The sequence below is a fragment of the Balaenoptera borealis genome (assembly GCF_965194805.1).
Source record: "Balaenoptera borealis genome assembly, chromosome: 13".
Taxonomy (NCBI): Eukaryota; Metazoa; Chordata; class Mammalia; order Artiodactyla; family Balaenopteridae; genus Balaenoptera; species Balaenoptera borealis.
In genome coordinates this window covers 45,411,615-45,424,600 of record NC_138870.1, presented here as the reverse complement: position 1 = coordinate 45,424,600, position 12,986 = coordinate 45,411,615, and the positions used below count along the sequence as shown (strand labels likewise).

The following is a 12,986-nucleotide window of genomic DNA, read 5'->3' as shown; positions in this document are numbered from 1 at the left end:
AAAATGCAGATGGGGGATCGGTGTGAAATAACAGGCCCATATAAATCCCTCTGCCGCCCGCCTGCAAGATGGATTGGCCGCATTGAAATTCCTCCGCGAGGATAATTAAACTCGGGGCCTCATCCGGGCAAAATTACATTCCTGTAATGGCGTCGCTCGGGGTCCCGGGAAATTGCTCCGTGGGCTTTCAGCGGCGGTTTTTATCGCCGGCCGGGGTGTGCCTGGCTGCGGCTCGCCTCTCCTCCGGGACCGTAAAGCTGCTGCCGTGATTTATCCTCCCCTTCTCCCAAATCCGATTAAATGGAGGAGCTCGGGGCCGGGGCGCCGCGGGGCCCGGGAGCCGGGAGGGGGCGGCGGGAAGGACGGGGCCAAGGAGGGGAGGACAAACGGCCCCTCAGAGGGTGGCGGATTTGGCTTTATTTACAGCCACGGCCTTCTTTTTATTTTTTATTTTTTATGGGGGTTTGGTGAGCTTTCCCCGTCTTTCTTGTGCTGCGTTCAAACACGACGCCTGGACGGCCGAGGTTTGGACATGAGGGGACGTGGGTACCGACCTCTCTCCAAAGGGGCCGGTTAGACCCTATGTGGGAGATAAAGCGGCCAAGAGGTGAGGGCCAGGAAGCCCCCTACTTCCTCCCATTGGGGAAAGGACGAGCAAAAGGACACGAGGGAGAAGCCGAGGGGCCTCCATAAGGGCACCTCCTCGGGGGGCTGCTTATCTCAACTCGTGTAAACAAAACCTGGGCGGAGGCACAGGCATGCCTGGCGTGATCTCGCAACCTCACCTCAGGTCACTGATGCCCATTATTCCTTGACTGTCTCGTGACTCAGGAAAGAAGGCTTAGGGTCAGGGCACTTGAGTCCTCATCATCTTTAGCCCGTGTCTTCTGGTTCGCTGATGCTGGTTTTCTCCTAGCTGATCACTAGAATAAGAAAGGAGAGGGAAATAAAGGCGAAGCCACTAGAGGCAGCTGGGGCATTTTGCTGACTATTCGCCCGTTGAACGGGTTTCCCATCCATAAAGCCAGGGTCCGCGGCAACAGAAGGCAGGAGTCCCGTGACTTCATTTTCCTCCTGATATAGTTTGGACACTGAACCCCAATCTTGATTGCATGCTATTTAACACTGAAATTCTGGGTAGTTTTGTTTATTTGTTTGTGTTTTGCTTTGGTTTTTTCTTTCAATGTGACTGCGCATGCTTGAAAAAGGGAAGCAAATCCAAGATCCCAAATACCGTGCAGAGCAAACCGCAGGCCACGTTACGGATCGACTTACACTGCGGAGTGCCCTCATTTCTGCACACGGTCGGCTCCGCCTGCAGTTTCTTCTCTCAAACCTCAGGTGGAATGACTGGCCGAATGTCGCCACAGAGCTGGCAGGCGGCGCTGTGGCGCCCGGACCGACCCTCAACTTTGCAATCACTCTATCCTTGGCAGAGCGACTCGTTGGTCCGGGCCGCGCATGAGCAGAGCCTTCCTTTCGCTATTCCCGCCCTCTCCCCGCTTCTCTCTTGTCTTCTCTGCCCTGGGAGCAGGTAAGGCCTTGGGCCCTCGCTCCCGCCTTGCGCCGCGCACGCGCGCGGGGCGACCACCTCGCGCCAATGCGCTGAGATCCTTACCTTGCATGCTCCCACCTGGGTCCTCACGCCCTCCCTTAACCCCGTATCCCCGTGCCTTAGGGCTGCCCCTTCCGCGTGCCGGTGACCTCCAACCGCGCGGGCCTGGCGCCATCTTGGAGGTCTCGTGGGTTGGGGGAGCGAGCGTGCCTTGGAGCTGGCGAAAGTCAAATCCCAGGGTACTCATTTCACCTGTCCCGACTCATCCTTTGCAAACGCTCTTTTCTCATTCTCTTGCCCTTTCAGAGCTGTCCCAACCCCCAAACTCTCCCCTCCTACCTCTGTTTTCTCTTCTCATCCTGACTCGTGCCTTTCTTATTCTGAAACCTCCAGACTTTTGGCCCCAGGACCTCAGGTGCCGAACAATGGAGATTGTGGATCGTCTCAAGACACCACCCCCTCTAGTCAGCACCTCTCGATTTAAAAAGCAAACCTTGAAAGTGGTAGAAATGAACAGAACAGCCAAAACACCCCTCCATTCAGACTGTGGCCTGGGAGAGCTATAGCAGAAAAGAGGCCGGTTTCTTTGGAACCACTGATTGTCTCTCAGCGCCGTTCTTTTCCTTCCACTGCGGTGAAGTTGGGAAAAGCACAAGTCGTGGGCTGACAGTGAGGTTTTCCGTTAGAGGCAGGAGGCCTAAAAAGGGGTGGGGCCAGCATGGGGTATTGCCAACCGGCCAGCTTTCCTGTCAAGGGTTTACCGAGAGTCCCCGGACTCTGCCCTCGAGAGGAAAAGAAGGTTAAGAAAGGGAACGGTTAAGTAGCAGCCCTGTAACTCCTTGGCCCATCTACACTGAGGAAGAAACCCATGAATCTGGGTAGTGCTGTTGCCCAAGGTGATATTGATTAACAAGTGCAGACTTGGCCAAGGTTAGGTGGCCAGCGGAGGGGTCGCCACTTCATGCAGGCTCCCTTCAAGTGCCACATCAGGCACTTTCCATATGTTATTTCATTTAATCCGCCTAAGAACTACATTTTACAAATGATGATATTGAGGTTTTGTTGCCTTGGGAAAAAAACAGTCCTCCCTTTTTTAAAGCTTTAAAGAAATTTTGGATTTTTGACCCAAGAAAACCTGAATAGCCTGGCAGCACAGTTAGGTTAGAGTTAGGGTATGGGCAGAAATCAGAGTTCTAGACAGGACAAGAGTTGAAGACATCCATTAATCTAAAAGTAACTAAGATTCTGCATTCAGAAATGTAGTCTGGGCAAATATTAGTCCAGCTTATTCAAGGAAGTGTCATTTAACAGGCCTAAGTAATCACTGAGTGTTTCAACCTGTAGCATATTAGAAAGCATTAAGAGTGAGAAGAGTTCAAGTCCTGGCTGTACCACTACCATAGTTTCAAGACTGGTTTTAAGAACATGCTATGTACCTAAGAATCATTTGAGAAGCTTCATTGAAATAGAGGGTACTTGGGCCTTATTCCCAGAGATCTTGACCTGGAAAGTCTAAGGTGGGACCCAAGAGTATGCATTTTTTATTTTTTTATTTTTTTATTTTTTTGGCCACAACTCATGGCATGCGGGATCTTAGTTCCCTGACCAGCAATTGAACCCGTGCCCCCTGCGGTGGAAGCTCAGAGTCCTGACTACTGGACCGCCAGGGAATTCCCCCAAGAGTCTTTAAAGGGCAACATTTTTAGGCCCAAGCAATGAAGCCTTGAGAAGAGTTTCTTTTGAGTAAGAGACTGAGGGAAACTTAGGCAAAAGATGCTGGGGAAATTCATCTGACAACCCCAGCATGAGGCTATGGAAAGGGATAACAGGTCTTTTTTTTTTCTCTCTCTCTCTCTTAATTACTTAATTTATTTTTGGCTGCATTGGGTCCTCGCGGGGCGTGCAGGCTTTGTCTAGTTGTGGCAAGCAGGTGCTACTCTTTGTTGTGCACGGGCTTCTCATTGCAGTGGCTTCTCTGTTGCGGAGCACAGGCTCTAGGTGCGCGGGCTTCAGTAGTTGTGGCACATGGGCTCAGTAGTTGTGGCTCGCGGGCTCTAGAGCACAGGCTCAGTAGGGCTTAGTTGCTTAGCGCACGGGCTTAGTTGCTCTTCAGCATGTGGGATCTTCCTGGACCAGGGCTTGAACCCGTGTCCCCTGCATTGGCAGGAGAATTCTTAACCACTGTGCCACGGGAAGTCTGGGATAACAGGTCTTAAAGCTGGGACCAAGGAACTTCTTGTTCAGACCAGGAGAAGTCACTTGATTATAAGGAAGTCTTAGAAGCTGTGTGGAGGAAATCCTGACTTCAGGGTTCTAATTCCATCTCTGCTGAGACTTGAGGTCAGTCACTGCTCTCTGGGCCATTTAAATTTTCCAGAGCACCTTTTCTGCTAATAAGGATGTCCTTTGGTAAGCAAGGACAATATTGACAATGCTGCTTCTGTAATTACAGCTCTCCTGCCACGGCCCTTCAGCCCCTGAAAATGTACGCTTGCACCAAGTTCATCTCCACCTCCTCCTTGGTGAGTACCTGCCTTTTCCAGGAAAGTTTTTAAGGAGAGGCATCTTGTCTTTTCCTTCTCAGACCTTGTTCTTCGCAGCTGGGCCCTTTGCTGTGCTAGCCTGACAGGAGAGAATGAATGCTTCCCAGGCATTCCCCGCTTCGTGTCCCATGAAGGCCAGTTAATTCTTCTCATCCAACTATATTAGAAGAAGAGTATAAATGAGAACCTAGGCTAAGATCAGGTTATTCCTATCCTGAAACTCTGTGTTCTTGTAAACTGGAACCCCACCAGAAATGGTAAACATGAGTTAAATTGCCTAAGTTGGACTGAGTATGCACTGTGTACAGGATCTTGTCCTGAGTGTCAGAGAGCCATAGCTAGGAGTTCCTTCTGGAAGCTTAAATTTGGGTGGGAAGCTAAAATACACATTGGGAAAATATTTGACTCAGAAGCAACAGCATGGAAGAAATTAAAATTATTAGATAGTGGAGGCAATTGGTTCATTCACTCGTAAGTGAAAAGGAGTGATGCTGTTGGTAGGTATTATTTATTGAGCACTTACTGTGCCTGGCACTGAGTTTACCAGTTTGTATACATAATCTTATTTACTCCTCAAATCAAGCCTGAGATATGTTATTCCCATTTGATAGATGAGAAAACAGACTTAGAAAGATTTAAGTGACTTGTCCTAAGATCACACAGCTGATATAGAGCTAAGATTAGAATCTAGTTATATTTGACTAAAGCCCTGCCTGTTAACCACCATGTTGTCTGCTTTGGAGACACTGGCTTGGAGTTAGTCAGAAAAGGCTACCAGGATGGAGTAAATTTTCAGCATGGATTTTTGTGCCTATTTTCCGGAAGGGTGTGTTCAGGGAAAGATGTTCCAGTCATTGGCTTCCTTCTAATGGGCTGGCCATTACCAGTGTATGTATAGATTTCTTGCTGAGCGAAGTAAATGCTTCTGAGGCTTAAATTTCTTCCCGTTCTCAAGGCCTGTAAAAGGGTATAGCAAGGGTAGGTAATTCCTTCCAAAAGGAAGTAGACTTTCTTCCCTTAAATCAGTGGAGAAGCCTAGGAAGCAAGAGAAATGGTGCTGTTCTTGAATCTAGAATTTGCTTAAAAGTAAAAGAATAATTCCAGATTCTCTTTTGAGATTCTGAGTTAAGTTCTAGCGAATGAATGGGGCATCTGAGTAACAATTTGGGGTGGTTCTACAACTCCTCTCCACAGCCTTCCTTGACTTTCTTGGCCTTGTGTTATTCCCACTAGATCAGGAGAACCTCTCCACTATTGAACCGATCACTGTCTGCAGTGGTGCTGAAACAACCAGAGACACTGACAGATGAGGTTCGTTGTAAGTGGAATTGGGCCTGTGGGGGAGGGGTGGGGGTTGGGTGGGGAGGGTTACCTGACAGAACCAGTAGGGGGAGTGCTGAGGACTCCATATATGGTACCCTAATGTTCCAGCTTCTGCCACTGGCAGCACATGTCCACGTGTGCTGCTGATAACTGCCATTACTTGACTTAGTGTACTGACTTGAGTTGGGAGCATTTAGTCCCAGGAAGATGATCTCCTCAAGGCATCAAGAACAGGCTAGGGCTTCAGTCTTACATTTCTAGACCGTACCTGAATCTTGAAGGTATTTGACGTCCACTTCTTGCATTTAAAAGTTCTGCTTGGCAACATTTTAGGGAGTTTTCCAGGGAGTTAAAAGATTTTCTGTATGGGGGAGAAGCAGTGGGATTTGATAGCATAAAGGGCTTAAATGGTTCAAAAGTTTCCAAAGCGAAAAAAGGGTTTCCTAAAAACTTTCTACCTACTTCTTCACAGAGCCACAGCAGCTTGGCAGCCCCACGTCCCCTGACCACCTCACTTATTCCTAGCCGCAGTTTCCAAACCAGTGCCATTTCAAGGGACATTGACACAGCCGCCAAGTTCATTGGAGCTGGGGCTGCCACAGTAGGGGTGGCTGGCTCTGGGGCTGGAATTGGGACTGTGTTTGGGAGCCTCATCATTGGTTATGCCAGGTAAGATGGACCCACCATTGGCTCTCTGATATGTTTCCAAAGGTCTGGGCAGAGACTGGGGTTCTAGAGCTGCACTATCCTATACAGTAGCCACTAGCCACCTGTTGCTATTTGAATGTATATTTTAATTAACTAAAAGTACACAAACTTAAATTTTGTAACTTTTAATGTAGCTCAGTAGCCACAGGTGACTAGTGGCTACCATTTTGGAAAGTTCTGTTGGACAGCTTTGATTTAGAGTAGGAGTCATCAAACTAAGGCAGGATGTCCATATCTGGGCCACAGCCTGGTTTTGTATAGCTGAGCTAAGAAGGGTTTTACATTTTTAAAGGGTCATGAAAATAAAAAAGGTAACAGAGACCATATGTGACCCACAAAGCCTAAAATATTTGCTCTCTGGCCCTTTACAGAAAAAGTATCGCCCCCATCCCGTTCCCCCACCCTCCCCCGAGTCTAGAGCTTCAGTCAGCATAGTGGCTTCACTGCCGTTGTCCCCATCCCTGGGAATTCCCCCGTCACTCCTGGGAAAACTGCCTCTGCATCCAGCCCCGTGGCTCCTTGACACTTGGGACTATTTGGTCCCCACCAACCCTGGGCAACTCACTGTTAGAACTAAATTAATCCTTTAGAGACCTGCAAGTTCTCTTAATGTCCTTGGGGAAAGAGGTTATTTTTTAGGATTTGTATGAAATAAGAAACTTCTATGTCCACAATTCTGTTAAAAGCTGGTGTTGCTTTAGCTTATCCATCAAGGCTTCCAGAGGTGACAGAGTAAGGGAAATAGAAATTATATACTGACTTTCAAAGTTGGGAGGCCTTTATGCCATTTTTTAATCATATCATCTAAACCTCACAGACCATTTGTAGCCCAAAATCTTTTGACTATTTTGAAATGAGAGAAGTTATTTGTCTCTCTGGCTCCCTTGTCCACAAGAACAGTGTTTTTCTAATTGTGTTACATAAAGCCCTAGGGTTCTGAGGGTATACCCCGGAGACTGTCTTAGAGAATGAAGGGGAAACCAATCAAGACTTTCAAATCCCCCACTTTCTTTACAATTACACTTTAGATTTATACATTTCGTATTTTGGGGTTCTGCTTGCAGTTTGGAAACACTGGTCTGATAGGCCCTGCCACTCCAGATACCTCTTCCATTCTGGTTGAGCCCTGAATAGTTGTGTCCAGACCCAGGAGTCTTAAGTTATGAGGAAGATGTGGGTGATCCTGTAGAGGCAGTAATGTTTGTACCTGGGCTATGTTATAGAATTTTGGATTGTCCACTCCCCTTATTCATCTCTGTAGAGCCCTTGATGTATCAGAGCAAGAATTGGGGCATGATGTTGTCATCTCATTACATAAGATGTTAGCTTGAGATAGATTCTCCCTGAGTCTACCTTTAATGTTTGTCCTTTTCTTTGTGCGGACTAGAGATTCAGTCTTTTCTCTTCCCCTTCCCCCAGGAACCCTTCTCTGAAGCAACAGCTATTCTCCTACGCGATTCTGGGCTTTGCCCTCTCGGAAGCCATGGGACTCTTTTGCCTGATGGTGGCCTTTCTCATCCTCTTCGCCATGTGAAGGAGCCGTTTCCACCTCCCATAGTTCTTTCTCCCGTGTCTTGTCTGCCCTGTATGTTCCTTTTCCTGTACCTCCCCAGGCAGCCTGGGGAAAGGGGTTGGCTCAGGGTTTGACAGAAGGAAGACAAATAGATACTGTATTAAAAAGATGTTTCTTGAGTCTCCTGTGTATATTTCTTTTCCACAGTTGGCTGAATGCCTTGGTGAAAGTATAAGGCCTGGAGGTTGGTGATGGTTCTAAGCTCAGCATGGGTCTGGGCTCACTTATTCTTCATTCTCTATTTTGGGAAAGCTTTATTCAAATTAGTGCTCCTTTTTAATAATCTTCACCTGGGATGGCATGTTACCTTGGAGAAGTGGGTCAGTAGCAACTTACAGTGCTGGTTTAAAATTTTGACTAATTGGCTCTCTGTTTCCACTGCCACTTTCCTGGCTGAGGTCCTCATTGCCACCCACCTGGTCTATTGCAATAACCTCTTAATTGGCCTTCTGCCTCCCATCTCTACCCTCTAGCATTTACTTCTGCCAGCCACTGTCAGGTTAATCCTCCTTAAGCATAGGACTGGTTTTGCCATTTACCAATTTGAAAACAGTCTGACTCAACTTCCTCAGCTTTATTTTTTATTATTCCCAAACACTCTACCCAAAGTGGACTATTTGTCATTTTTCAAATACTTTCCCTGCTTTACTGTCCTTACGTATCTACAGGCCTTGCCCTTTGTCCATCTCTGCTTTCTTTCCCTGAATCTTTGGTCACTTTCCTCTGTTTCAAACTCCCTGTTATCCTGAAAGACAGCTTAAATGCTACCTCTTCTTCCATGAAGCTTTCATCTGGTTTCCATCCACTTTCAGTCAAGTGAGCATTAACCCATATAAAGGGCTGTAGAGCATGTTGCATCCTTTATAATGTTTACTGTGTATGATAAATTGTGGTTTTATGTGTACATGTGTGCACATATGTGTGCCTTATCTTCCAAGTTAGATTGTTAGCTTCTTGGGGCAGGGACTATGTCATATTTATCTTGTATCCCTAGAAGTATGTAGCATGACACAGCAGTATCTTGGTCAAATTTTTAATCATCTGAACCAACCAGCTCACTTCACAAGCAAGGGAACAGACTCAGAGATCAAAGGATTCTCCTGGGAACATTTACTAGCAGAGCTGGAGCTAGAGCAAGGGTCACGTCTCGTAGCCCAGGGTGTAAGACTACCACACTGTTGGTCTTGTGGGACTCTTGCAGTGTTGCTGGTGACCATTGTTTTCCCAAGCAAGCAAGAAAGAGCAGAATAAACAAAGATAAACCTTTTCCCTTAAAAATGCCTCAAGAGGGACTTTGGACAGTGGGGTTAGTATAAACTAAAGGATTATTATTTTCTAAAGGCTAAACTTTAAGTCTTATCTTACATATGCTTGAAGTCGTGTATAAATTAAAGTCCTTTCATGCTAATGTAGATGACCACAACAGATTTTCTTTCGGTTCAGTCAGTGACTAAAATTAAAGCCCAGGGCAGAGACTTCACCTCAGAGTAAACTGATGCTCGGGAAGCAGGTCACCCCAAATCATTCACCCTTGCCCTTTTGCTATTGTGATCAAGGGTTGAATGGGGTCCTATCCACAATTGGCTTCTAGATTGCTATACTATTCCCAAATAACTATATGCTGGACTTTGGGGCTCTAGGTGGACCTCACAAGAACAGTTCCTCCAGACACGAGTAGGTGGAAGATACCTACATATTTGGAGATGAGGAATAGCCCTCTTTGTTTTGTTCATTTAAGTTTGAACCTCTGGTAGGAGCCTCTCTTGCCAGTCCCCTTACCAAGTCATCAGATCAGAGTCATCTGTGTTTTATTTTTCCCTTTGGCCCTTTCTTTGGGATTGATGCTAGCTGGCTCCTTAACAACTCAGGTGCTTGGAGAGAGCACACCTGGTGTTGCACGTGTTCTTGTTCTCTCTGAGGCGAATGATGAGATGGTGCTGCAAGAAGCTTGGAAGCAAATTTCTTCAGGAGTCAAGGCAACCTGGATCCTCTTAGTTTCAGGTCCCAAGAGATTTTTTTTTTTTTTTAAAACAATGATCAGACATTGATTCTTTTTTTAATTAATTAATTAATTAATTTTTGGCTGTGTTGGGTCTTCGTTTCTGTGCAAGGGCTTTCTCTAGTTGTGGCAAGCGGGGGCCACCCTTCATCGCGGTGCGCGGGCCTCTCACTATCACGGCCCCTCTTGTTGCGGGGCACAGGCTCCAGACGCACAGGCTCAGTAGTTGTGGTGCACGGGCCTAGTTGCTCCGCGGCATGTGGGATCTTCCCAGACCAGGGCTCGAACCCGTTTCCCCTGCATTAGCAGGCAGATTCTCAACCACTGCGCCACCAGGGAAGCCCCCCAAGAGATATTTATTGGCAACCCAAGTTGCCAACAACTTGGGGTAGAGGAGTGCTATGTTTTAGTAGAGAGGGTCCAAGAGCAAATCTTCTGAAGGTCTTTCCAATTTTGATAACATGGAATGAAATCTATTTGTCCTTGTAGTTTCAAAAAGATCACATGATTTGAAATTAGGAGATGTTAGTTTAATCTCTCTTCTACTCCTGGCCATTGTGATGATGGTCAGATCACTAACCAATAACTCTAGGACCTCAGTTTTTCCCCATCTATTAAATAGGGATAATAATTCTCATCCCAGGAATTATGTGCATGCACACAGAGGTACCTTGGGTATTTGGAAAGGATGGTGTCATGAAAGTTCAATGTATATTGATTATAATTTGCTTTCCATTCTCCATGAAGCTCAGAGCCTATTACAGGTATTTTGTACACAGTTTCTCCCTCTTTTATGGTTGGCAAGTCTGGCCATAAAGCATCTGGAGGAAAAGACCCAGGGATGCTGAAGGCAGAGAGTCTTTGTTCCCTCTTCTTTTTTAATTTTTAATTTTTATTGGAGTATAGTTGATTTACAATGTTGTGTCGGTTGCAGGCATACAGCAAAGTGAATCAGTTATACTAATGTACATATATCCACTCTTTTTTTAGGTTCTCTTCCCATATAGTTGGTTCCCTCTTCTTACTCCTCAGTTTCTTCAATTAGTCATCCTAATTAGAAGAAAATCATGTCCTTTGAAAATCATCTACGTGCTAAACAGCAGTAATGAGGAACCCTATTCCAGCCTCCCTTTCAGGATGGATTTATTAGTTTGAGGCCTTCTTAGGTCATCAGGATGAAAAAGCTGCTCAGGAACAGCCTTGGTGCTTTAGCTTAAGTTGGTGCCCAGGAACCTAGAGGCTGCTCTGTGTCTTACCTCCATTGAAGAGAAATCAGGTGAAGGAATATTTATGTTGAATTCTGAAATAGAAAATGGAAGAGGAGTACAGTGAATATTATCCTGGTCCTACAAGTTTTGAGCAATGAAATTTTGACTTAGTTGAGCCATATCTAAAAATACGCATTTCCCAACATGTATTCTTAGGACACACTCTTGGACAGCTTTGGACAGCTTTGTATTCACACTGTTTAATGAGGAAAAACTAAAACATGGGAAGATTTTTTTTTTTAGTCCCCAAGCATTTCTTAAAATGTCTTTATTATTGAACATTTACCTCAAGGCACTATGTTAGGACATTGTGACCAAAGTAGCCACTCAAGAGGTGGCAGAAGATATAATGGATAGAATACCAGGGATGTAGTCAGGACTCTCATCTCAAACGCTTGGCTTCTCTTATTGGTATAAGCGGTTAGTTAGCGATAGTCTATTCCTACTTCCTTCTTTGCTCCCCCCACCAACCCCAAAAGAGATCATTTCCTTTCATCTTTTGAATAAATGCTGTGGCAGGCAGAATTTCTTAAATGATCCCCTAAAAATGTTATGCTCTAACCCCTAACCTGTGAATTTGATGAGCTATTTCACCTGTGGTTATGTTATATATGGCACAGTTGACTACGATAGGGAGATTATCTGCATGGGCCTGATCTAATCACATGGGCCCTTAAAAGCAAAGAGCTTTCCCAGACTGGTGGCAGAAGGAAAAATCAGAGACATTTGAAGAAAAGATTCAATGCACTATTACTGGCTTTGAAGTTGGAGGGGACCGTATGCAATGATTGGAAAGTGGCCTCTAAGAGCTGAAATTGACCCCCTAACCAACAGCCAGCAAGGAAGTGCGACCTCAGTCCGACAACTGCAAGGAACTGAATTCTGCCAACAGCCTGAATAAGCTTGGAAATGGGTTCTTCCTTAGAACTTCTAGATAAGAGCCCAGACCAGTCAACACCTTCCTTGACTTTGGATTTGGGAGACCCTAAACAGAAAATGGAATCAAGCCTGCTTGGATTTTATGATCTACAGAACAGTAAGATAATAAATGGAATTTGTTTTAAACCACTAAGTTTGTGTAGTTTGTTATGTAGCAATAGAAAGCTAACACAGGTGCAATCTTCCAGTCTGCAAAAGGAGTGAAGTTTCATCTGAATCTTGGACTGAAAAGAAACTCTAAACTTGACTTATCTGACCCTCTGCCTCATAACTGTGTTGACTCTAACCTAGCTCAGGAAGGCTAAATAAGGAAAGACCTTTATTTTATTTATTTATTTAATTTTCTGGCAAGGCTGTGTGGCATGCAGGATCTTAGTTCCCCGACCAGGGATCGAACCCGTGCCCCCTGCGGTGGAAGCGGGGAGTCTTAACCACTGGACCGCCAGGGAAGTCCAGGAAAGGCCTTTAAACAAAAACTGTACGCCTATAGCTATTTTTACTATTTTTACTATAGCTATTTCATTTGTGTGGAGTAGATATTTTTTTCTCGTTTTAACAAATGAGAAAACTTAAGACTCCTGTTCAAGAATCATGACTTAGTTCTAAATAGAACAGAATAGAAACCCGTGACCAGAGCTCCTTGCATTATGCCACACCACAAGGTGTGGGGGCCAGGATATCACTGAAGGAGAGGGAAAGACAAATCTGGACAGTTTTTTAGATCTCTCAGTGAAGGAGATGGATCTGTTTTTCTTATAATTATCATCCCTGTTGTTATCTTGCGAATAGGTAGCATTTGTCTACCCTTGTGTTCATTTTACCCACTGCTGGGTAATTTCCTGGTTTTCTGGGTAGGGTCAGCTTAGTTGGCTCAGCTCTGGCCCCAAGATGGATATTTTTAACTATTGTGGATTAGAGCCTTCCAGGAACTGTGTAGCTGCTTTTTCAGAAACCAACTCTGCAGTTCTCGCTGGGGAGGGTGGTTGGTGGCAGGGTGAGGTGGGAGGGGTGATGGTGTTTGTGTATGTGTAGGGGTGATACCTGAGCCTAACAGACTTGCATCCCCTTTGCACCCCTA

The 12,986-nt window shown here is 45.6% G+C and overlaps 2 protein-coding genes and 1 long non-coding RNA gene across 6 annotated transcripts in view; 2 read left to right on the top strand and 1 right to left on the bottom strand.

Annotated features, from left to right (window-relative positions):
- Positions 1-1,352, bottom strand: part of LOC309609690 — a 205,383-nt gene extending 204,031 nt beyond the window's left edge. Inside the window, exons 1-2 of one of the 2 annotated variants that reach the window (XR_014233529.1) lie at positions 1,276-1,352; positions 786-923 (exon numbers count right to left, since the gene is read on the bottom strand). This is a non-coding gene — a long non-coding RNA (uncharacterized lncRNA). Of the gene's footprint in view, positions 1-785; positions 1,244-1,275 lie in introns of those variants that run through there. The other variant, XR_014233530.1, reaches the window with a different exon arrangement.
- On the top strand, positions 1,344-7,821 carry ATP5MC2 (ATP synthase membrane subunit c locus 2). Of its 3 annotated transcripts, XM_082351409.1 has the most exons (6): positions 1,698-1,794; positions 3,722-3,895; positions 4,008-4,077; positions 5,332-5,409; positions 5,894-6,090; positions 7,549-7,821. In XM_082351409.1, the coding sequence occupies exons 3-6, from the start codon at positions 4,039-4,041 to the stop codon at positions 7,661-7,663; spliced, it is 429 nt and encodes a 142-aa protein (XP_082207535.1). In that variant the 5' UTR covers positions 1,698-1,794; positions 3,722-3,895; positions 4,008-4,038; the 3' UTR covers positions 7,664-7,821. The 3 variants fall into 3 exon arrangements, with proteins under 3 accessions (XP_082207534.1, XP_082207535.1, XP_082207536.1); XM_082351408.1 differs by lacking the exons at positions 1,698-1,794; positions 3,722-3,895 and adding an exon at positions 1,344-1,534; XM_082351410.1 differs by lacking the exons at positions 1,698-1,794; positions 3,722-3,895 and having other exon boundaries at positions 4,048-4,077; positions 5,332-5,416.
- LOC309609685 (cyclic AMP-dependent transcription factor ATF-7) overlaps positions 4,053-12,986 on the top strand; it is a 121,740-nt gene continuing 112,806 nt past the window's right edge. Inside the window, exons 1-2 of the mRNA XM_082351388.1 lie at positions 4,053-4,077; positions 5,332-5,416. The gene's annotated coding sequence lies outside the window, so the exon portion shown is untranslated. The remainder of the gene's footprint in view (positions 4,078-5,331; positions 5,417-12,986) is intronic.